At 49.2% G+C, this 25,382-nt stretch overlaps 1 protein-coding gene across 1 annotated transcript; it reads left to right on the top strand.

Moving 5' to 3' along the window:
• The first annotated feature begins 318 nt into the window (after positions 1 to 318).
• Positions 319 to 7,697, top strand: LOC125171775 (antizyme inhibitor 2-like). Its single transcript, XM_047868894.1, has 9 exons — positions 319 to 483; positions 1,485 to 1,658; positions 2,078 to 2,250; positions 2,908 to 3,042; positions 4,212 to 4,377; positions 4,718 to 4,865; positions 6,161 to 6,261; positions 7,058 to 7,275; positions 7,628 to 7,697. The coding sequence occupies exons 1-9, from the start codon at positions 319 to 321 to the stop codon at positions 7,695 to 7,697; spliced, it is 1,350 nt and encodes a 449-aa protein (XP_047724850.1).
• Positions 7,698 to 25,382: the final 17,685 nt, after the last annotated feature.

The raw sequence follows: 25,382 nt of genomic DNA, 5'->3' as shown, positions 1-25,382 counted from the left end.
CCTGTGCCTCTGTTTTCTCACCTGTGAACGGGGACATGTGTGTGAAGGAGCCCGGGAGAGGACGCCAGCCCTCTATTCTATACACACGGTGTGTGCATCTTGCTTGGGCTTCCTTTGTCTCTGAAGAGCCCAGGCCAGTGGCCCATGCTACAGATGGGAAAATTTACCAGGGCGCCATGGGGGTCTTTGTGGCAAAAAGGAGGGCCGAGGACTGGCTGGCTTGGGAACACTGGCCCCTGGGACTTGCAGGGAGCTGGGAGAAGGGAGGAGGCCAGGTCCTTAGAGCAAAACCTTTCCAGGACTCCGGAACTGTGCCTGATGGAAGGATCTGTTGAAGGGTCGGGCACCAGCACCCCCCTTGGGAAGCCGAAGGAGAGTCAAGGACCCCCTGGAAGCGTGTGGCCAAAGGAGCTCATCGCACTGGAGCCTGGGGAATCTGCCTGGCAGGTGGCCCTGAAGAAGATCCAGGAGCTATCGGATTCAGTAGGAGGGAGAAGGAGGGAGAGGGAGGGGCAGGGAGGGAAGGGGAGGGAGGGGTGGAAGAGAGTGAGGAGCAGAGAAGGGGAGTCTCAGTCCCTACTTTGGTGGACAAGAAATAAGACTTTCGATTTCGTGGTTTTATAGGTCAGTTTACTAGGACTTAACTCCAAGCCTCAGCTCTGCTGGGGGTCAGTCAGGGAATAGTTTTCTGTGTCCCCTTTTTGTACCTCCCATCATCACGTGGAATTTTATCCAGCGCCAGGCTGCCTAGTTGAGGGTTGGAGCCGTTTCGTCCTCTCTTTGATCTACAAAGACTATTGCCCTCATGTCTCCCGTTTAATTTTTTTTTTAATGTTTGTTTATTTTTGGGAGAGAGAGAGAGAGAGAGACAGAACATGAGCAGGAGAGGGGCAGGCAGAGAGACAGAGACTCAGAATCGGAAGCAGGCTCCAGGCTCTGAGCCATCCGCACAGAGCCCGATGCGGGGCTCGAACTCACGGACCGTGAGATCATGACCTGAGCCGAAGTCGGACACTTCACTGAGCCACCCCGGAGCCCCTTGTCTCCCTGTTTAAAGCGTTAGAAGATCTGGAGTCAGGGGTCGCCTGGGTGGTTCGGTCGGTGAAGCGTCCAACTCTTAGCTTCGGCTCAGGTCAAGATCTCTTGGTTCATGAGATCGAGCCCTGTGTCGGGCTCTGAGCCGACAGTGCGGAGCCTGATTGGGATTCTCTCTCCCTCTCTCTCTGTTCCTCCCCCACGCATTCTCTCTCTCTCTCTCTCTCTCTCAAAATAAATAAATAAACTTAAAAAAAAAAAAAAAAGACCTGGGGTCAAATCCTGTTTGTACTTGCTGCATGACCTTGAACCAGTGACTTTGTGTTTCCGAGCCCGTTTCCCCGTCTCTAAAATGGTGGTGCCGATAGTACTTACCACGTTGAGTCGTCGTGAAAGTGAAGTGAGTGCCCACTACCCAGCCTCCCTGCCCTCCTTCCCTGCCCTTCCAGGACCACCGAGACCCCTTCATGGTAGCTGACCTGGGTGTGCTGGCCAGCCGTCACCGGGCCTTCTGCCAGGCCCTGCCACGGGTCTCGCCCTTCTATGCGGTAAAGTGCAACAGCAGTGTGTGGGTGCTGCGTGTTCTGGACACCCTGGGCACCGGCTTTGACTGCGCCAGCCAGGTGAGCCTGTGTCCCCTGCTGCCGTCACAGGCCTGACACTTCCTGGGGGAAAGGCCAGCCGCTAGGGAGCTGGGGCTGGGGACTGCGGCACCTAGAACCCTGGCTGACACCTGTCTTTGAGGGAATAAACGAATGAACCATGGGTGGTCGGCCTTCCACTGGGCCATGCGACCCGGCAGGCAACCAGTGAGTGGAGGGACCACAGGCTTTGGGTTCATGGGCACAGCCATGTCACCTGAACCCCAGGTTCTTCCTCTTTAAACTGGGACCAACTGCGCCTTGCTCGGAGTCGTCTAGGAGCCTAAATAGCACATATGTGCCCAGCGCGGTGCCGGGTGCAGAGTACGGGTTCGGTCAAGGGCAGCCCCTTGCGGGGGGAGGGGCAGCGAGCCAGCTCCTGGCTGTGTCACCCTTGCCAGGTGGAGCTGGATCAAGTGCTGGGCCTGGGCGTGGCCCCCTCACGCATCATCTACGCCAACCCCTGCAAGCCTGTCTCCCACATCCAGTATGCTGCCCGCCACAGGGTGCGGCTCCTGACCTTCGACAGCGAGGAGGAGCTGACCAAGGTGGCCTGGCACTACCCTGGGGCCAGGTGAGACCAGCGGGGTGGTACAAGCAGGCGGAGACAGGCGGAGCAAGGACCAGCTGGCCTGGGGCCCCTGCCAGGGGAGTTGGGCCTCCTCCGCAACCAGATGAAGGTGGTCCCATGGGGTGACTTGGGAGAGAGACTCAAGCAGCAAAGTTTAAGAATTTGACTCAGTGGGCCCAATGCCTTCCCTGGCGCACACTGGTGCCACAAAAAAAAAAAAAAAAAAAAAAAGCACTGCTTATGTCTGCGTAGACACTGGGCAAAGCCTGGCATTAGGAGGTCTAGGGTCAGGGGACCTTAATGAAAAAAGCACTCACATCAGAGTCAGGGAGACCTGGGCTCACGTCTCAGCTTCATTTGCACGTGCTGTGTGGTCTTGGGAAAGTTATCTAACGTCTCTGATCCTGTAGCATGGAGACCTACAGAAGGTGTATTTATCATTTTATTGCTTTCCTGCTTCTTCTTGCCTGAGCAAAAGTCTGTAAGTGGTGAGTGTTTTAGTTCCTTGGCATTCCGTGGCTGGACAGTCCAGAGGAACTAGGCAGGGGCGGGTGGGAACGTGGAGAGAGATTGGGGGGGCGGGGGCGGGATGATAAACCATCCAGGCCTCGGGACTCATGTGTGTAAGAACCCTTGGCATCTCTCACACCCCTCTCCCAGGCTGGTCCTCCGGCTGTTGACCGAGGACAGCGAGAGCATCTTTCCCCTGAGCGCCAAGTTCGGGGCAAGCCTGGAGGCGTGTGAACGTCTGCTCAAGTCTGCCAGGGACCTGGGCTTGGCTGTGGTCGGAACCAGGTGAGAGCACTGGTTTTCCCTGCCTGGGAAGCACACTCTGAATCTCCAAGGCACTTGCCTTGGGTGCAAAATTTAAGGGGGCATCAAAACGCTTAGTACTCTACATGAATAACACTTTCATACAATATTTAAAAAAAAAAAAAACAAAATTAATGCAAAAAAATCCACGATGAGGAAAGTATCAAAATTTAAACTTAAAACTTCTGTATTTCATTCGTTGTGCATGTGTTTGCATCAATCTTGCTTTGATCAGTCGGTCAAGTGTCCAACCTTGGCTCGGGTCAGGATCTCACAGGTCCGGAGTTCGAGCCCCACGCGGGGCGCTGTGCTGACGGCTCAGAGCCTGGAGCCTGCTTCGATTTCTGTGTCTCCCTCTCTCTCTGCCCCTCCCCTGCTCACGCTCTGTCTCCGTCTCTCTCTCAAAAATGAATGACCATTAGGGGCGCCTGGGTGGCGCAGTCGATTAAGCGTCCAACTTCAGCCAGGTCACGATCTCACGGTCTGTGAGTTCGAGCCCCGCGTCGGGCTCTGGGTTCATGGCTCGGAGCCTGGAGCCTGTTTCCGATTCTGTGTCTCCCTCTCTCTCTCTGCCCCTCCCCCGTTCATGCTCTGTCTCTCTCTGTCCCAAAAATAAATAAAAAACGTTGAAAAAAAAATTAAAAAAAAAATGAATGACCATTAAAAAAATTGAAGAGAAATTGAAAAAAAGATCGCATTCAATGTTACTTATCTTGATGGCTTAGTGTTCAGGCACTGCCTTAAATTTCGCACCTGAGGAGAGGGCCTCACTCGCCTCACCCTACCTGGCCCTGATTGGTCCCCCAGCCCGCCCTGCGATTTGGGGTTCTGTTCACAGAAGGGGAGCCCCGCAGCTCCCCTTCTGAGGCTGGGAGCACTGGGAGGCGGCAGCTGAGAGAAGTGACTGCCGCACAACCTCGAGCACCCCGATTCCGGGCCTGTCCCGTGCAATGCATGTGTCCCTGGGGACACGCACGTGTATGTCCCAGGTTGCACGTTTCTGTGGGCCGATGTAGTCACACGTGTCTTGCTGTGTATATGCGTGCTGGTCTCCACATCTTACCCCCGTTGGTGTTTCTGAACGTCCCTCTTCTTACTGACCCTTGTGTTTCCATGTGTGGTTCCCCACGTGTCATTTGACACGTGTCCAGCTTCCACGTGGGCTCGAACTGCCGAACACCGCACAGCTTCAGGCAGGCCATCGCTGACTGCCGGCGTGTATTTGAGATGGGCCGAGCGTTCGGGCATGACATGAGCCTCCTGGACATCGGAGGGGGCTTCCCCGGAGGGGAAGGCTGTGAGCCTCAGTTTGAGGAGGTCAGAGAGGAGGACGAGAGGGAACCTGGGCTGGGTCCAGGGGACAGTGGGTGTGTGTGTTTGTGTGTAGGGCGAGTTCTTGGAACTGAGTCACGTGCATGCATGTGGCTGGGGTTTGTCTTGATTGCCGTGGTTCCAAATTCAGACATCTCAGAGCACTAGACTTGCTGTGTGTCCTTGGACAAGTCCCTTCCCCTCTCTGGGCCTCCGTTTCTGTTTCCTTGCTGGTCAAGGGGGGACGATAACACTTTCCACAGTGCTGTTATGGGAATGGAGGGGGATGATGCAGGTAAAGCCCCCACATAGGGACTGGTCACCTTAGGGTCCTCTGTCCCTGTAGATGGCGAGAGTGATCAATGCCGCCCTGGCCCAGGACTTCCCCGAGGGGAGTGGTGTTGAGATCATCGCGGAGCCTGGACGCTTCTATGCGGCGTCTGTCTGCATGGCTGCCATCAACATCATTGCCAAGAAGGCTGTGCTGGAGTCTGGTGTGTGGGCCAGCACTGGGTGGGGAGGGCACTGTCCAGATGTTCCCAGGCCCTGGGGGGAGAGGACGGACAGGGGGTCTGGGCTGCACCCCTGGTGCCTAATGGGAGTAGAAATGAACCTGTTAATATCACTATCGTGCTGTTCTCAAATAGCCTGGGAGGTAGAGAACCAGGGCGAAGCCTCTACCCTTCCTGAGCGGTCAGTGAATGCATATTGTGTTTACAGAGGCAAAGTCACGGGCTACAGCTCGTGAGGTCACAGACACCACTGTGCTGCTGTGCCTCTGAAATTCTTCGAGCAAGTGCTTTCTAGCAGGGGCAGACTCCTGCAACGAAAAACATACCGAGTAAAGACAAATTCTCGTTTATTTCTTTATTTCTGAGAGAGAGAGAGAGAGAGAGAGAGAGGGAGAGAGCAAGTGGGGGGAGGGCAGAAAGAGAGGGGAAGAGAGAGTCCCAAACAGGCTTTGCGCTGACAGGGCAGAGCCTGCTTGGGATTCTCTCTCTCTCTCTCTCTCTCTCTGGCCCTCCCCCACCCGCTATCTCAAAATAAATAAATAAATTACAAATTAAAAAAAAAAAAAAAACAGAGGTCAGTGTACAATCCCGAGTTTAGATTCAAGGAAGCAATACTCTGCGGACAGACTAAGTGGCTGTGAAGAAACTGGCTCGGTAGTGGGTCACGTCTGACAGATCTGACGGGCCCGGGTGACCCCAGCTCAATACGCACCAGGAGTGTGACGGGGCTACGAGAAAGCCACTACCCGTGTTTGCTCCAGCAACATCAACGGAGGCAGAGTATTTAGGCGGAGGGAGGTGAGAGTCGGGCTCCAGTCTGTGACTGTCAGGGTCAGACACTGTTTTCAAATGTATCTGAGGTTTGTTTTCATCAGGTAACAGAAGATATGCAGGCATGGAGATAACTGTCCCGGAGGCCAGTTAGTCACGGTTCCCTAGAAATAGGAGACCGGGCATGGCTCGCAGGGCCACGGGGGAAGGACCAGGGTGCGTGGGGCAGGAGGAGCAAGCAGAAGTCAGGGGGAGAGCCTCCAGTGTGGTTGTCGGGGGACGGCATGGGGGAGGCGGGTGAGCTGGCTGGGCAGAAGGGGCGGCGGGAGCCCGGAAGACAGGCCCCCACCTTGCTTGGGCTCCAGAAGACCCCTGAGACAGAGAACAGGTGTTACCAGCACTGGCAGCGGGTCTGGGCCCCTCCCAAGGGCGCTGCGCTCAGGGGTTGAGGGTCAGCGGGGAGACTGGCCAAGCACATCACCGTCCTGCCCTCACCCCACTCCCAGGAGGCCGCCGGAAACTGCTGTACTATCTCAACGATGGCCACTACGGCATCTTCCGCGTCTTCCTCAGGGAACCTGCCCCCAGCACGCCCATTGTGGTGAAGGTAAGGGTGTGGCTTTGGCCGTCCTGGACGCTAAGGCCCCTAAGTCCGGCCCCCAGTCCTGAGAGGCAGGGGTGCTTGCAGCCAGGTGGGGAGGTAAAGGACCTCAGACCCTCTGTGGTTTGCAGGTGGTCATTCCACGTGCTTGCACAAGGACACACACCGGGGTGCCTACGTGTATCTGCATGTGTGATTCTGTATGTGTGCGTTTCTTTGTGTGGGCCTGCTGATCTGCGCTTGTGCGGGTGGGTGGGGGCAGGTCCGTGAGTCTGCAGCGGTGCGCGTGCGTGTCTGTTTGGCGATGCGTGTTTCCACGTACGTCTCTGCATGCACGCACTTGTGTTTCCGGAATCCCTGAGTGCGGCCGATGCAGGAGGCTTAGGAAGGGGAGAGTCTCACACTCTGATCCACACTAGATCACCTGGAGAGCTTTGAAACACCCCAGTGCCCGGGCGATGCCCTAGACCACTGAAATCAGAATTCCAGATGGGTCGAGACCCTGGCATCGGTCCTTGGTTAAAACTCCCCAGGTGATCCCCACGAGTGATTATGGAATAAAACCCTCTCATTTTGTAGGGGAAAGCCAAGTCCCATCCGTGCCTGCATCTGTGAACTGGCAGAGTTGGAATGTGTTGCTAGAATACGAACTCCATGAAGGCGGGGTTGGTCTTTATGGGTGGCCGGTAGGGTCCTTGCTGGTGCCTTCCTGCTCGGGCCCTGGGCGCGTGCCCCACCAGCCCAGGGAGCAGGCTGGGGGAACCAGGGGGTTCTCTGAGTCCCTGCCCTTTGCTCCCTGCAGGAGCTCTGCTTGGACCCACCCCTCTTCCCCTGCACCCTGTACGGTCCCACGTGTGATGCCTTTGACAAGCTCTTCCAAGAGGAGGTGCAGCTGCCGGAGCTGGATGTGGGTGACTGGCTTGTCTTCCCCTCCATGGGCGCTTATACGTCCTCTATGAGCTCCACCTTCAATGGCTTCCCGCCTGCCTCCACCTACTACGCCATGGAACCCGAGCTCAGGTGTCTGGAAGGAGAGAGAAGGGACAGGCCACTGAGGGGATCTCCACAGGGTCTGAGCTTGGCGAGAGGAGCTTGTGGCTAAGCTCTGGGGCCCTAGGCCCAGGAAATACCCTACTCCCCGCCGCTGGCCCCAGCAAAGCTCAAATGGTCTGACTGATCTTTGACACTGGCCTCTGCCTTTGGCTTTGACCCTGTCACAGCCTCTCCCCACCTGGGTGGCTCCAACAGCTCTGATGTGCACACGCCTTTGAGGGCAAGATCAGGCAGCCCTAGGGCCCCAGCTGACCCTCAGTCCCGTGGTCAAGGCCCCACTCTGCTCCGTTTGTGACGGCTCCCTGGTTTCCTCCCCTAGCAGCTTCCAGGTCCCTCACAGCCTCTGCCCCAGGGTCCCCTCTCTGCCCACCCTAAGGTTCACCCCCTGAGGTGCAGAGGGGACTCTAGAACCTTCCTTTACTGGTGCAATCTTCCCACAGGAGCCTGCTGGGGACGGCACCTTAGGCTGGGAGGTGGTGGTGGAGATGCTCCAGACTCCGTGGTATGTCCACGCGGGGACACGTGGGGTGGGCGTGGGGGGCCGCCACAGGGGTGGGCGAGAGGTTTGGGTGCTTCTGAAGTGACAAGGCAACTTTCAAGGTTCAAAATTGTTTATCTCCCAAAGTGGACCTGATGTCTAGGCCGGCTCCTCTGGCAGACACACCCCGCCCCCGCCTGCCCCTGACCCCCTCCCCACCCCACCCCAGACCTTGGTCCTGGGGACGGGGGCTGAGAACCTTGCGGCTTTACAACAAGTGGCCCCGGAGGCTATGTCCTAGGCTGGGAGGCAGCCTGCACTGAGCGGTACCTTGAGATCTTTCCCCCTTCCTTTCATTCAGTTAGTGAGCCCTGTGTGGTTCCAGAAAGGTCTGCATGAGCTACGGGCACCCAGTCTAGTGGTGAGAGCACTGGCTTTGGAGTGCTCAGACGGGCCTGGGAGGAAGCCAGGCTCCGCCACAGAGGAACAGTGCTGGCAGTGCCTCGGTTTCCCCATCTGTGAAGAGAGGATAATATTAGTATCCCCCCTCACCCAGGGTTGTTGAGAGGAAGAAGTCATATAGTGCAAATCCTCAAGCAAGGTCCGTTCACGCCCAGGGCCCCGCCTCTGGCTGCCCCTGGTCCCGGGCCAGCCCCATGGTCTGGGCATCCTCAGGGAGCCACATAGCATCTGGCCACACAGCTAATGGGCCAAGTGAGTGCCTCGGGCCTGGCCTCAGCCTTAGAAACCCCCAGGGTGCAAGGTTGGATGGACAAGGTATGAATATAACCAAGTCCGAAATAGGGTGGACACTACTGTGTGTCCTCTGGGCATGCTAAAACCTTAAAAAACAGTATTTGGGGGAGTTCTGAGCTCAAAAAGGAAATGAGTATTACAGGGGAGGAGGTTGGCAGAGGTGAGGGTGGGGACAGGTCAGGATGACTGGCCACATTCCTTCAGCAAGTGAGGGCCCAGAGGCCAAAGCCACCCACCTCCTGTGTCCTGTGTCCCTTTTAAGCTTCTGCTGATGAGACTTTCTCCGATCCCCAGCCTCTGCAATGGTCCTCCCCGTCCGCCGGAGTCAGCCCCCCTCGGCCAACACCAGTGGGATCTCCCAGCATCCCTGGACTAAAGAGAATTGTCCCCCACATACATGGGAAGGGATGGCCCCCAGACGCCGCCCTAGAAAGCCAGAGGGCTCAGACGGCCTTCAGACAACCTGTCCCCAATTCATCTCCCGGTGCCTGAGAATTGGGGGTGGAAACATCCACGCCAACCCCCTCAGAGGTGTCTGGAGGCAGAGACATGAGTGGGCTTTAGGGAAAACATAAAGTTTGATTCAGATGCAAGAAACGTTGGTGTGTTTTCCGTTTTGCCCTCTGATGCTGTGATTGTGGTTATCCATCCACCCATCTATCCATCCACTCAGCAGAAATCTGAGGGCCGAGCGTGTGCCTGGCGCTGTTCCAGGCACAGGTAACACACAACGAAAAGACGGACAAGACCCCACGCTCACGGAGCGAACCTTCCCGTTGGGAAAAGAGACAGCATGCACAGACATATAAATACATCACAAACTACAGTGGAGGCAATAAATGCTGTGAGGAAAAACAAAGCAGAGCCAGAGGATGGTGAATGAAGGAAGATGTGCTATTTTAGGTGGGAGGACGCAGGGGAGGCTGGCCTGAGGGGTGGCGTGGGAGCAGAGACCCAAGGGCCGCGAGCGAGGGCCCGTGGGGTTGCTGGGTCACAAGAGTCCCAGGCATGGCAACCTGAAAGTTCCAGGCCAGGGATGGAGACTGTTAAAAAAAGAAAAAAGAAAAAAGAAAAAAGGCAAGGGGATGAATGTGAGTGGGCAGAGTGAGTGAGGGCAGGTGCCGGGAGAGGAGGAAGAGGAGGGCCCAGGGTGGATTGATCAGGCCTCAAGGTAAGGCAGGGCTTTGACTTTGTTCTGAGCTGGAGGGCAGGCCCTGGAGGGGTTGAGCAGGTGCGCGCGGTGGGAGTGCAGAGAGAAAGGGAGGAGGTTCTTGCCAGCTTGGGGAAAGACGGGTGCTCACGGCGTTTGGTAGTGAGACGTGGCCAGTCCAGGGCAGGGTGGAAAGGTCCTGGCAAGAGAATTTGCTGAGGGGCCAGCTGGGGTACCCGGGGCAAGGAGAGGAGTCAAGGACGACTCCCGGGCTCTGGGCCAGAGTTGCTGGTAGGGGAACAGGGACCCCGGGGAGGAGCAGCAGGTCAGAAGGGGTTCAAATCAAGAGCTCAGCTTTGACAAGTCAAGTTGGAGAGGTCTGTCCAGCCTCCAGATGGAGTCACACACAAGTATCTGGTTCCAGGGCCAGGGCCAGGCCTCAGGACAGGGCATACACAGGTGGGTGGCGGGGGGCACTGGGCACTGGCTTCCAGGCCAACGGGGAAGCGAGCGGAGCTAGAGAAGGCACAAGGCACATTTCAAAGAGGGAACGCCTGTCGGTGGGGGAGGGGGAGGGGGACGGGGAGGCCACCGGTGGTCTTTACCAGAGGCTTTCGGTGCAAGAGAATAGGAAGGTGGCGGAGGTGAGGTCCAGAGAGGACGGGTGAGAGGGTGGGCGAGGGCACGGCTTCCAGGGACTTGTGTCGGACTCGGGCTGCGGACTATGGGAGGGTGGCCAGGAGAAGGGCAGGTCCCGTCAGGAGGTTGAAGATGAGCAATATTACTGCTTGTTTGTAGGCTCAGGAGGATGCTGTGCTGGCTGGCAGGGAAAATAAGATGCAGAAGAGAGGAGACGGTTACCAACGCGGTCGGGGGGGGGGGGGGCGAGACTCCAGTGCCCTGGGTGGGAGCTCAGACGGCTCATCCCAGCTAACAGAAGGCAGGGCACACAGTGGCACCCTGAGGGTCCTCGGGAGAGAGTGGGGTTCTCTTCTGATTGGTTCTGTCTTCTCGGTGAAAAACAAGATCCAAGATCCAGGCGGAGAGGGAGGGGGCAGGTGTTTGGAGGAGAGGGGCAGACATGGGGAAGTCACAAGAGGGCGAGAGTGAATGGGCCAGTGACATGGGGCGCGATTGCCTTGCCCACCGAGGTGTGTGGGGGGCAACCCGGAGTGAGGCCGGACATTCGGTGTGTTTTGTCTTCATCCACATTCGGCTGCCTGGGTGCAGGGGCACAGCGGAGGGCTCTGCGGTCCAGTCTCCATTTATGGCTGGCTACCCCCAAAGCCCCTGCAGTCCTCCAAGCTCTCTCGCGACCCCACATACTGTCCTTCCACAGACACATCTGCTGGAGACTCCTTCGCGATGACCCCCCACTTCGGAGAAGCGAAGGGACCTGGGCACCTAGCGATGAGCGGCAGAGCTGGGGTTAGAATTCACATGCAGGGTCAATGTCAGGGCAGCAGGGGCGTGCACGCTAAGTTGAAGAAAGTCATGCGTCCCAGATGGTGGGAAAAAACAAAAACAAAAACAAAAACAAAACCAAGCTGGGCAGCTGGGGGATTAAATCTCAGGTGTTTCGTGCCTCGGGAGGGACCAAGGCCTTGTCCAGTTAAACTGTGGTGACTTGCTGCCACCCACTGGCTACTCGTGGTATTGCATCCGGACGGACAGTGCTCAGGATTCGCTTGGGCCACTAAGGATTCACGGCCCGGCCCAACAACGCCTTGTTGCAAGGGTTTGGTGGGAGTTCTCACTCCCCGCTTTTTTTTTTAAACAATTTTTAAAAATGTTTTTATTTATTTTTGAGACAGAGAGAGACAGAGCATGAATGGGGGAGGGGCAGAGAGAGAGGGAGACACAGAATCGGAAGCAGGCTCCAGGCTCTGAGCCATCATCAGCCCAGAGCCTGACACGGGGCTCGAACTCACGGACCGCGAGATCGTGACCTGAGCTGAAGTCGGACGCTTAACCGACTGAGCCACCCAGGCGCCCCTCACTCCCCGCTTTGACAAGTGAGAAAATGGAAGCCAAGAGAGGTGTCTTTAAAATTCCGTCTGTACCTCTGGCCTCCATCCGCTCAGGTGTTCATTCATTCAGTAAGCATTCCTGGAACACCCACTCTGTACCAGACGCGGTTTTAGGCGCTGGGATTCAGCAGGAAATAGGCCAGGAGACAGCATTGCTCCTGCGGGGCTGCCGTTTTGGCGGTTCGGGAGGGGGGGCAGATACTAAACAAGTAAATGGGTGCTGTGGAGGAATTAAGAGGGAGTGGCTGGAGAGGGTGTTTGGGAGATGACATGTGAGGAGAGACCTGATGGCCGAGAGGGTTGGGAAAGACACTCCAGGGGGAGGGAACAGCACTGCAAAGGCCCTGAGGCTCTGCAAGATTTGGGGTTCCAGACTCCGTGGAGCCCAGTGACGCTCCAGCCCATGGCGATCCGTGGAGAAGCACAGCGGCCAGGGCAGACAGTTCTCAGGAGGGTAGTGCCGTTGACCTTCTCTCTGTGAATCCACATCTTCTCTCAACCCCCACCTTACACAGCTGGCCACTCTGCCCTCCAAAGTCCTCCTCTCTTGGCTTGGGTGACACCAACCTCCAGCGGCAGGAAGAGCTAGGATCAGTCTCCTGTTACCGTCAAGGCTTAACGTTCAAACTTGAGTTGTTTCTGGTCTGAAGGAACTCACTGACCTGTCGAAAGCTAGAGCAGGAAATGCTGGAATGTGGAGTCAAAGGTCAACGTTGACATTTCTGGGAGCTGGGACAGGAGCATGCAGGAGAGAACTGGAGTTATAAGCTGTCGCCGAGCTATAAGTGTGTGTTTGTGACCCTGTCTGCGGCCAGTGGTGAGCCACCCTTGCAAATGTGTGGAAGCGTGTTTAGAATGAATATTTATAAGTTTGTATACATAGAATAAGTATGCCTTCTTCCACTTCTATGAGTGGTGTTCCAAGAAAGAATACATTTTGGAAGCAAAATAAGTACCTAACGTGGCAATTTCGACATGTAACTTGAACACTGCCCAATTGTGTTAGCTGACATTTCCCAGTGTTTGAATATTTGCCATAGGCTCTATTCTTTGTAAAGCAAAATATTTCATCATAAAAAAAAGGAAAGTTGTATGAAGCAATGTGTACCCTAATACCCCACTTGAAGATATGTTTGGACACACACTTAATTCAACCAGCCTCAATGCGAAATGAAATAAGCATTTCCACTTCTGAAATATTTATCATAAACACAAAGCTCAAAGGCAGTTACTACGTTAGGTGTTCTAAATTTTCATTTTAAGGAGGACTTTTAAATAGTAAACATTCATGATATTATCATTCCATCTTAAAAATAATTTCTCTTTGGCATTTGCTTTGAGTTAACGTTCTGCTTTTTATTTTATTTTATTGTTTTAGACATTTTTTAATGCTTTTTCATTTTGAGAGAGAGAGAGAGAGAGAGAGCATGTGTAGGGGGAGAGGCAGAAAGAGAGAGAAGAGAGGGAGAGAGAGAGAATCCCAAGCAGGCTCCATGTTGTCAGCATAGAGCCTGATGAAGGGCTTGATCTCACGAACCATGAGATCATGTCCTGAGCCAAAATCAAGAGTTGGATACTCAATCGACTGAGCCACCTAGGCACCCTGGGCTCTTTTTAAAAATTAGATCTACATTCTTTTTTTTAAAATATTTATTTATTTTGAGAGAGCGAGAGAGAGGATCCTAAGCAGGCTCTGCACTGTCAGCTCAGAGCTGGATCTCCTGAACCGTGAGATCATGACCAGAGCTGAAATCGAGAGTCAGATGCCCAACCAGCAGAGCCACCCAGGTGCCCCAATGTTTCCCTTTATAATGTGTTTTATGATCAAATGTCTGTATAAGGTAGAGATCATTTTTATATCCTGCAACTTTGCTGAATTCATGAATCAGTTCTAGCAGTTTTTAGGTAGAGATCATTTTTACATTTTATTGACATATATCATCTTGTCATATTACATTATCCCATTATAATAATAAGCTATGCATTTATTACTATAATTTTTAAAATAGAAAACCTCTGAAATGTTATAGCCTTCTTACAGAAAAATGTTCACTGTTTATTATTATGGTCAATCATTATTTTTCCAAAACACATAAAGTGTTAGGAAAAATATGACATACTGTATGATTTAAGGAATGTCAGAAAATTTCCTGAGATTCTGTTATCTCATACCCAAATCCCAAAGAATCGTATCTGTTGGGAATTTGGAAATGTTTTTTGAAGCTCTAATATCTCTCTCTCTTTTTTAAATTTTTTTAAATGCTTATTTATTTTTGAGAGACAAATAGACAGAGTCAAGCAGGGGAGGGGCAGAGAGAAGGGGAGACTCCGAAGCAGGCCCCGGGCTCCAAGCTGTCAGCACAGAGCCCGACGCGGGGCTCGAACTCACGGACCGCGAGATCATGACCTCAGCCGATGTCGGACGCTTAACAGACTGAGCAGCCCAGGTGCCCCTAAGCTCTAACATATCTTGATTTTGCATACCACCCCATCCCAAAGCCACTGCTCTAATTGCCAGAACTCTGTCATCTTCCTGCCTTATGAGTCAGTCCCCAGGCTCCTCTAACTCACCCTCCACAGTCCTCAGAAGGATCTTTCTAAAGTGAAAACGGACGGTCATTCTGTGAACTCCTTCCCTGGATCCCCAGCACCTTCACCAGCGTTTCTCAAAATGCATCTGCGGATGACTGCATAAAAACATCTGGGAGTTTCTTAAGTGTGGCGGTTTGGGGAGCCTCGTTCAGGCAACACTGAATCACAATTTCTGGGAGCCTGGGGAATCTCTGCACATTTATCACATCTTCTGGATGGCTTCTTAATAAACTTTTTTTATTTTTAATGGTTAAATACAACACAAATATAGGAAGCCACATAAAACAAATGTACGGATTAATGAAACCGTAATAAAGCAAACACCTGTTGGAAGGCAAAACCTTGTCACTCACCCCAGAAACTCTCCACATGCCCCCTCCCAATCATGATCCCCCCCCCCCACCCCCGACCGTCCACCTGCCAATACAACTAACATCCTGGCTCCCTTTGTCTGCTTTTCTTTCATTTTAATGTGCTGCTGAATTTTGTTTAGTCTTTGGTTCTCTTTCTATAGTTGTTTTCCCTTCTTTTTGTAATTCCCTCGTGAATGAAACCAGATCATTTTGTCTGATGGAGTTTCCCTGTCATTGCTAATTTCATCTCCATGGTTGCAGGCCACATGTCCCTCTCTCCTCTGAAAGTCCTATTAGTTGGTAGTTGGATCTAGTGGCTTGATGAGATCTATATTTGATTTTTTTTTTAATTTTTTTTCAACGTTTATTTATTTTTGGGACAGAGAGAGACAGAGCATGAACGGGGGAGGGGCAGAGAGAGAGGGAGACACAGAATCGGAAACAGGCTCCAGGCTCCGAGCCATCAGCCCAGAGCCTGACGCGGGGCTCGAACTCACGGACCGCGAGATCGTGACCTGGCTGAAGTCGGACGCTTAACCGACTGCGCCACCCAGGCGCCCCTAATGGTCATTCATTTTTGAGAGAGAGACGGAGACAGAGCGTGAGCAGGGGAGGGGCAGAGAGAGAGGGAGACACAGAAATCGAAGCAGGCTCCAGGCTCTGAGCCGTCAGCACAGGGCCCCGCGCGGGGCTCGAACTCCGGACCTGTGAGATCCTGACCCGAGCCAAGGTTGGACACTTGACCGACTGATCAAAGCAAGATTGATGCAAACACATGCACAACGAATGAAATACAGAAGTTTTAAGTTTAAATTTTGATACTTTCCTCATCGTGGAAACTCCAAATGAAAACCACAGTGAAATCGCATGTCCTATCACTAGAATGGCTGAGGTAAGATTTATCACTCATCACCTGTAAAGTAGGCTTGTCAAAAAAAAATCAAATATATGGGGCGCCTGGGTGGCGCAGTCGGAGTTTCCTAACAACCAGTGACGTTGAATCCCTTTTCATGGGCTTAGTGGCCATTGGCATGTGCTCTTTTGTGAAATCTCAGTCTAAGCCTTGTTGCAACAATCTGTCACTATGTGACAAACCACCACAAAAATTCGTGGCTTAAGAGTAACCATTTATTTGCTTACTATTCTAGTTGCATTCTGAACTAGGCTCATCTGGGCAGGTGTTTTGATTCGGGCTGCAGTCATCTGAAGCCTCAACTGGGGCTGAAAAATCCGAGATGGCTTAATATACATCTCAGGTGCCTCAGCTGGGATGGCTGGACCAGGAGGAGGCTGGCCAGGGGTCTCTCTCCATGGGTTCCCCATCTAGGTGGCCAGATCACTTTGCATCAGAGCTCCAAGAAGGAGCATTCAGAGGCCATAACCCAAAGTGCAAGAGCTTATCTTTTTACACCACACTAGCTAACGAATGCTCCACAGGGCAAGATAAATCACCTCTCCAAACCCAGAGTCAATGTAGAGAGACTATACGAGGGCATGAATTCAGGGAGCCACAGTTCATCAGGGACCACCAGCGTGAGTCTACCAAAAGTCTTGTGCCCTAATTGTTAATTGGATTGCTATAGTACAATTACTGATTTTCGCAGGTTAAACCAATCTTCTATTCCAGGGATAAACCCTACTTGGTCATGACAGTTTTTCTTTTTATATATTGCTAAGTCAATTTGCTGACATTCTGTTAAGGATTTCTGAGAGTATTTCATGAAGGACAACAGCGTGTAGTATTTCTTGTAATGTCTTGATTTGACTTGCGCGTTAGGTGTATGCTGGTTTCATCAAATATATTGGGAGGTGGTCCCTCTTCCTCTATTTTTGGAAAGAGTTTGTATAAGATTGGTGTTACTTTCCCTTAAATGTTACACAGAATTTACCAGGCCAGCAGTTTGAGCTGACCTGGAGTAATCTTTGTTAGCATGTTTTTAAATTTCAAATTGAATGTGTCTCATTGATACAGGACTATTTCAGTTTTCTATTTCTTTCTGTGTTAGTTTTGCTAAATTGTGTATTTGGAAGAATATGTCCGTTTTATCTCAGTTGTTGAATCTATTGGCATTAAGTAGTTCCTAATACTTCCTTATTATCTTTTTATGTATAGGATCTGGAGTGATGTTCCCTTTTGCGTCCTGATATTGGTAATATTCGCTATTTTCTCTTTTCATTCTTGCTAGCAGAATGAAGAAAGAACTTTTAAAAAATATTTATTTGTTTAAGTAATCTCTATGCACAACATGGGGCTCAAACTCATGTCCCCAAGATCAAGAGTTGCATGCTTTACGGATTGAGCCAGCCAGGCACCCCAAAGAACCAACTTTGACTTTTTATGGTTCTGTATTATCTGTTTTCCATTTATTATTATTTTTTCCCACTTACTCTAGGTTTAATTTTCTCTTCTTTTTTTAGCCTTTTCATTTATTTTCACCTTTCTTCTTTCTAGTATGAGCATTTAAGCCTGTAAATTTCCTTGTAAACACCACTTCAGCTGTATCACATAAATTTTGATGCATTTTGTCTTTTTTGTCCTTATCACTCAACTCAACATTTTCTAATTTCTATTCCTATTTCTTCTTTAATTTAGGGCTTATTTAGCTGTCTTTTGTTTAATCTCCAAACGTTTGGTAATTTTTAAAAGTATCTCTCTTTTATGGTTTTCTAGTTTGATTGAATTTTGATCAGAAACATAATCTGCATGATTTCAATCCTTTGAAATGTGTTGAGATTTATTGTGTGATCCAGAGTAGGGTCATTTTTGGCAAATCATTCCTATGAACTTGAAAATCATGTGTATTCTGCATATATATTCTATATGTGTCAATCGAATTTAGTTGGTTAACAACTTTGTTTAAATCTTCTATATCCTTACTAAACGTTGTGTGACTTTCTGAGAAAAGTGTGTGTTAAAATTTTCACTTTTGCTGGTGCATTTGTCTATTTCTGTTTTTGGTTTCTCTGTGTTAGTTGATTAGTGTATGTTTAATTTTGATTTGTGTATTTTTAAGCTGTGTCATTTTGTGCATACAAATTTAGGACCGTTACATTTTCCTGTTAAATTGACCTTTCATTATCATAAAACATCCCTCTTTATTGCTAGTAATGCTTCTTGTCTTAAGCCTATTTTATCTGATATAATATAGTGACACTAGCCTTTTAAAATTGAAATTAAGGGGCACCTAGGTGGCTCAATCAGTTAAGTGTTTGACTCCTGGTTTTGGCTCAGGTCATGATCTCGCAGTTCGTGGATTTGAGGCCCATGTCAGGCTCTGCACTGACAGCAGGAAGCCTGCTTGGGATTCTTTCTCTCTCTTTCTCTCTCTCTGCCCTTCCCCCACTCGTTTTCTCTCTCTCTCTCTCTCTCTCTCTCTCTCTCTCTCTCTCTTCCCCCCCCAACTCTCAAAATAGATAAATAAACTTAAACACTTTTTAATTAAATTAAATTAAAATTAAAATGGTATATCTTTTGGGGGCACCTAGGTGGCTCAGTTGGTTAGGCTTCTGACTTTTAATTTGGGCTCAGGTCATGATCTCACGGTTTCGTGAGTTTGAGCCCCACTTCAGGCTCTGCGTTGTTAGCTTGGAGATTCTTGAGATTCTCCCTCTCTCTCTGCCCCTCCCCTGCTCAAACTCTCTCGGTCTCTCTCAAAATAAATAAATAAACTTAAAAAAAAATTTAGATGGTATATCTTTTTTCAGCCTTTTGTTTCACCTTTCTATGCTTATATATTTAAGAATATTTCTTATAAATGAAATACAATTCAGCTTTTGAAAAATTGATTCTTTTTTTTTAAGATAATTTTTATTTTCCTTAATGTTTATTTATTTTTGAGAGACAGAGAGAGAGAGAAAGCTGGGGAGAAGTAGAGACAGAGGGAGACAGAGGATCCAAAGCAGGCTCTGCACAGAGCCCAATGCGGGGCTCGAACTCACAAACCACAGGATCATGACCTGAGCTGAAGTGGATCTCTCAACTGACTGAGCCACCCACGCACCCCTGAAAAATCAACTCTAATGATATCTGTCTTCTAGTCACTTTGTTTAAACTGTGCACATTTTGGGGTGCCGGGGTGGCACAGTCGGTTAAGCGTCCGACTTCAGCCAGGTCACGATCTTGCGGTCCGGGAGTTCGAGCCCCGCGTCGGGCTCTGGGCTGATGGCTCAGAGCCTGGAGCCTGTTTCCGATTCTGTGTCTCCCTCTCTCTCTGCCCCTCCCCCGTTCATGCTCTGTCTCTCTCTGTCCCAAAAATAAATAAACGTTGAAAAAAAAAATTTAAACTGTGCACATTTAATATAATTACTGATATAATTGAATTTAGATCTGCTATTTGTTTTCTGTCTCATCTGCTCTTTGTTCATCTATTTTCCCATTACTTTCTTTTTGGGGGTAATTAATTCATTTTTATTATTCCAATCTTTCCCTTTCTTAGGTTCTAGTTATACATTTTTGCAAAATGCTTTTGGTATTTACTCTAGAGATTTAAAAATGCATCTTTGACCCATTACAATATGCTTCTTTCAGTTCAGGCTGCTGTTGTAACAAAAACACCATAAACCAGTGGGTTAAAAAACAGAAACTCATTTCTCACGGTGCTGGGGTCTGGGAGTCAAGATCAGGACACCGGCATGTTCGGGTTCCGGTGAGAGCCCTGGTTTGCAGATGGCTGTCTTCTTGCTGTGTTCCCATATGGTGGAGAGAGGAAGCAAACTCATGTCTCTTCTTACAAGGTCACTAATTACACCATGAGGACTCTACCCTTGCAACCTAGTTACATCCTAAAGGCCCCACCTTCAAATACCATCCCACAGGGGACTGGAGTTTCAACATATGAATGGAGGGGGGATACAAACATTCAGTGCATATCACAGAATTACAGACTTCTTACAGTATTAAATTAATACATTAAGCACTGTTTTAAATTGTTAAAGAAACTTATAATGATTCAACTCTATTTACAGCCTTCTACCCTTCATGCTATTATTGTATATTTCACTTCTACATATGCTATTAACTCTGTAAGATATTTATATAATTTGTTTTAGAGACAATTATTTTATTTATTTATTTATTTATTTATTTATTTATTTTATTAATTTAATTATTTTATTTTATTTTATTTTATTTTATTTTATTTTGAGAGAGAGAACGAGAGCACAAGCAAGGGAGGGGCAGAGTGAGAGAGAGACAGAATCCCAAGTAGGCTCTGAACCATCAGTGCAGAGCCCGATGGGGGCTCGAACTCAAACCGTGAGATCATGACCTGAACTGAGATCAAGAGTCAGACGCTTAACTGACTGAGTCACTCGGGCACCCCTATAGCCAATTATTTTAGATTTACCCACATATTTGTGATTTTTTAGTTTTAGTTTTGTTTTATTTTAAAATTAATCTGTTTAGGGGCGCCTGGGTGGCGCAATCGGTTAAGCGTCCGACTTCAGCCAGGTCATGATCTCGCGGTCCGGGAGTTCGAGCCCCACGTCAGGCTCTGGGCTGATGGTTCGGAGCCTGGAGCCTGTTTCCGATTCTGTGTCTCCCTCTCTCTCTGCCCCTGCCCCGTGTATGCTCTGTCTCTCTCTGTCCCAAAAATAAATAAAAAAATAAAAAATAAAAAATAAAAAAATAAAATTGATCTGTTTATTTTGAGGGAGAAAGAGAGAGAGAAAGCATGAGTGGGGAAGGGACAGAGAGAGAGAGGGAGAGAGAGAATCCCAAGCAGGCTCCATGCCCAGCACTCTATCTCATGACCCTGAGATCATGACCTGAGCTGAAATCAAGAGTTGGACACTTAACCAACTGAGCCACCCAGTTCCCCGCCCCCACCCCCGCCTTTCTGTTTGTTTTTTTCCCATGTTTCAGCTTAGCTATTTTCTATTGAACTGTCTTCAAGTTTGCTAATCCCATCTTTTGTCTTGCTTTACTCTGTCTTCTGTTAAACATATCTAATAAGTTCTTAATTTCAGGGTTGTATTTCTCAGTGTTAGAATATTTGACTATTTTTAAAAGTATCTTCCACTTCTTTGTTGACAATCTCTATTTTTTATCCACTTTGCCAATCTTTTCTTTTATGCTCTTTGACATATTATCAAAGATATTTTATTAAAAAATTTTTTTAACATTTATTTCCTTTTGAGAGAGAGAGCGAGACAGATTGTGAATGGGCAAGGGGCAGTGAGAGAGAGACACAGAATACAAAGCAGGCTCCAGGGTCCAAGCTGTCAGCACTGAGCCTGTCGCAGGGCTCGAACCCATGAACTGCGAGATCATGACCTGAGCCAAAGTCAGACGGTCAACCGACTGAGCCACCCAGGCGCTCCTATCAAAGATATTTTGAAGTTCTTGTCTACTGACTCCAATATGTGGATCATTGTGGTTCTGACACTGTTGTCTATTTTTTCTCTTGATTGCTAATCACGTTTTTCTGCTTCTTTGTATGTCTAGTGATCTCCAATACACGACACTGTTCAAATTGTAAATTATCGCAATAGAATGAGTGTGCCACGACGTCTTATGGTGGTCTTTATTTGCACGTCTCTGATTGCTCGGGAGGTTGAGTACTTTTTCATGTTTATTGATCATTTGGTTTTCCTCTTTTGTAAAGTGCCTGTTTAGGTGTTTTAATCATCGTTTCATTAGGCTGTGTTTTTCTTATTGATTTGTAGGTGTATATAAATTGACATGTTCCTGATGACTCAATTCATTTATCATTATACAGTTGTCTCCTTTACTCTGGATAGTTCCTGTCTTAACGTTCACTTCGTCCGATATTAATAAATACATATTTTTCATTAGTAGACCTCACCCAGAGGAGATTTCTGCTTCCTTCACCTAATTTGGAAATCACACTGTATTTATTGTTTTCCTGGTTATCGCACAGGTTATAAGCTGCACCCTTCGCTTGTTCGAGTCTAGAGTTAATCAACACGATTACTCCAAGACAATACAAAAATCTCACAATAATTTAATTACATTTACCCACCTCCCGACCTATTTATCATTTTGTCGTGTATTTTAATTCTATAATGTTTTCTGTTTTAAATGTCACAAGGGGCGCCTGGGTGGCTCAGTCGGTTAAGCATCTGACTCTTGATTTCTGCTCAGGTCATGATCTCACAGTTCATGAGTTCTAGCCCCAAGCTTTCGGCACGCAACCTGCTTAGGATTCTCTCTCTCTCTCTCTCTCTCTCTCTCCCCCTCCCCTGCACTTTCTCTGCCTTCTCTCTCTCTCAAAATAAATAAACATTTTTAAAAAGTTAAACTTGGGGCGCCTGGGTGGCTCAGTTGGTTAAGCGGCCGACTTCGGCTCAGGTCATGATCTCGCGGTCCGTGAGTTCAAGCCCCGCGTCGGGCTTTGTGCTGACAGCTCAGAGCCTGGAGCCTGTTTCAGATTCTGTGTCTCCCTCCCTCTGACCCTCCCCCGTTCATGCTTTGTCTCTCTCTGTCTCAAAAATAAATAAACGTTAAAAAAAATTTTTTTTTAAAGTTAAACTTAAAAATAAAAAAATAAATGTCACAAGACATTATCATTATTTTATACAATCATGGTTCATTTTCATTGCCCACGTACTTTGCCATTTCATTACTCTTCATTCTTTCTAGCATTCTTTTACCCTCTATTTGGGCTCTTTTTCTTTCTACCTGACATCTGCCTGTGGGCATAATTTTTCACTTTCTCTTTGTCTGAAAATGTCTTGATTCCATCTTTGTTCTTAAGGGATTTTTCCCTGGGTATGGAATTCTAGGCTGGCTGTTGTTTTCTTTTTTTTTTTTTTTTCTTTTTTTTTTTTTAAGTTTTAATGTTTATTATTTGAGAGATAAAGAGAGACAGAGACAGAGAGCAAGCAGGGAAGGGGCAGAGAGAGAGGGAGACACAGCATCGGAAGCAGGCTCCAGGCTCTGAGCTGTCAGCCCAGAGCCCGACGCGGGGCTCAAACCCACAGACCGTGAGATCATGACCTGAGCCAAAGTTGGATGCTCAACCGACTGAGCCACCCAGGCGCCCCTATTGTTTCCTTTTAATATATTGAAGATAAGTCTTCTGCCGTCTTCTCTCTTCCACTGTCCCTCTTGAGAAGTCAACTCTCAGTCTACCTTGGTCCTTTAAAGTTAATCTAATTTTCTTTTTCCTGGCAGCTTTCTAGATTTTATCTTTATCTTTGGTATCCTGTTGCTTTACCACAATATCTTAGGTGTAAAAATGGTTTTGAATTAATAGATTTTTTTGAGCAGTTTCGCAGCAAAATTAAATGAAAGGTACAGCGTTTTCTCACATTCTCCCTTCTGCCACCACACGTGGCTTTCGCCACTATCAACATCTCCCTTGGGTGTGGTGCATTTGTGACAACGAATCAACACTGACACACCGTTGTCAACCCAAGCCCTTCGTTTACATTAGGGTCCACTCTGTATTCTCCATTCTATGGGTTTTGATAAATGTGTAACGGCGTGCAAACAACATTATAATATCATACAAAATAATTTCACTGCCTTAAAAATTCCCTGTGCTCTGGCAACCACTGATAATTTTACTGTCTTTATGGTTTTACCTTTGCAGAACGTCATGGAGTTGGAATAATACAGTGTGTAGCCTTTCCGGGTGGAAATTTTCAAAAATTTATCCTGCTTGGGATTTGTTGGGCTTTTTGAACCTTACACCAAATCTAGTGCTCTCTGCTCCCTGGCAGCACTCTTACTGAGACTTGGTTTCTCCATATGTAATGAAGAAGTCAGGCCACATGGCTTCTGAGGGCCTATTGGACTCAGACGTTCTCAGACCAGAAATTCACGGTTTTTCAAACCTCTGGGATGCCGCTCGGCTTCCTTCCCTTCTTGGGTTCCCAGATTCCTCCTGCCTCCGCGGGACACCTGAGGCTCATCAGTGAGAGTTCCCAGATCTGCCGCAAGGGGGCAGTGGTGTGCAGAGATTGCTCAGGTTCGGACGCGAGGGCAGAGCAAGGGGCTCCTCTCCTCTTGGAGGTCTTTGCCTCTCCCTCCCGGAGTAAAGGGAAAATGATTTAGCCTGGGATTCAGAGACCCGTGTCCCTTCTGCTTCATTTCATTCATCAAACTCTGGCTGATGCACAGCGATAAGTCATACCCTGTCTTTACCCTTGAGGACCTCACGGTTCACTAAATCCTTCTTTCCAGCCTAGACTTCGGGCGGATTTTCCCATCACCCTGTCTTTGCTCCTGCGGTGCCTGCCCCCGCCCCCATCACTGCCATTACATTTCCCCTCCTTCTTAAGGCTCAGGTCACAGACAAAGTCCTCCCTGGAGCATCCCACGTACCCCCATCAGAATCCCCCTCCTCCTCCCCTGTGTCCTTAAGCCTTGTTCTGTATCTGAATTCTGTTCCGGCAACGTGTTTGTCTCACTCGCCAGACAAGAATTTCTTCCGGCAAAGCAGGGTCCCCCTTAACTCTGGGTGCCCTGGGCCAACCTTAGGACACAAGTGCTGGAGGGAGGAAAGTGAGAAGCTCTTCCAGCTGGGATTTCTGGCAGAGCCGAAGGAGTCAGACAGAGCCCAGCACCTAGAGGGCTCCAGCCTGGCAGCTCCTTTCTGTCTCTACCCCAAGCCCCAAGCCCTTTGGGGTCCAGCTTTGTTCTTGCTGCTGAGGAAATGACAAGAGAAGCTTCCAATTCCAGGAACCAGCACTGAAAGCACTGAAAGAAAATATAGGAGGGTTTCTGATTGACTTTACGGTTAGAAAGACCTTTCTGACTCAAAACCAGAAGCGACACTGAAAAAGAAATATAAGCGGCTTTTAAGCTTTTGAAGAGACCCTCAGCCTTATTCATAAGATAACCACAAATTTAAAATACACTTAGGTTTCATTTTTCACCGACCAAATTAGTGGAAACCCAAAAGTTGGATAACGTTTTTTTTTTAATGTTTATTTATTTTTGAGATGGGGGAGGAGAAGAGAGAGGGAGACAGAGGATCTGAAGCAGGCTAGCGCGCTGACAGCAGAGAGCCCGATATGGGGCTTGAACTCATGCCGTGCGATCATGACCTGAGCCGACGTCAGTCGCTTAACCGACTGAGCCACCCAGGCGCCCCTACTCCATGCTTTTTAAGCATGTTTTTGGACCTTGAAAGTGTATCAATGAATGAAAAAAATCAAATAAAACTAATTGTTTTAAAATGAATCATTGGGGCACTGTTCTCCCTGCTTCTTTCTGGGCCTGAGCCCACTCCCTCGCCTCACCCCCACAAGCTGATTCTGGGGAATGTCATCTATGGAACCCTTGACCTCTGGCATTTCTTCCTCATTCTCCCTTGGGCCCCAGGAGAACTGGAGACAAGAATTCAAATAGCTGTGTCTGAGCAAGCCATCTCTCTGGGACTCGGTTTTCCCATCTGTAAAATGCGGATAATAGCTCGGAGCGTGGGCCGGCGGTGTGACGAGATCATTCAAGTCCAGTGATCAGTCCTTAGAAGGCACCCAGCCCACGGCAGGTACTCACGGCATCCGTGCTGGCTGGAATGTAGGTAGGACCCCTCCCTACGGAGGTTTCTGTCTTGAGATGGGGGAGGGGGCTCCCTCTCATTTTAGAGGTGGGTTGATGAGGCCCAGATGGATTGGTGCATGTCAGAGGAAGGCCAGGGCTGGTACTGAAGGCCCCTAACTCCCACCCGGGCCCTTAACCTGCACGCCTGTCTCTGCCCAAGCACATTTGTGTCCGAGAAGCCATGTGGTTGGGGACACTC

This window comes from Prionailurus viverrinus, chromosome C1 (genome assembly GCF_022837055.1).
Source record: "Prionailurus viverrinus isolate Anna chromosome C1, UM_Priviv_1.0, whole genome shotgun sequence".
Lineage (NCBI taxonomy): Eukaryota > Metazoa > Chordata > Mammalia > Carnivora > Felidae > Prionailurus > Prionailurus viverrinus.
This window is presented reverse-complemented; position numbering and strand designations above follow the sequence as displayed.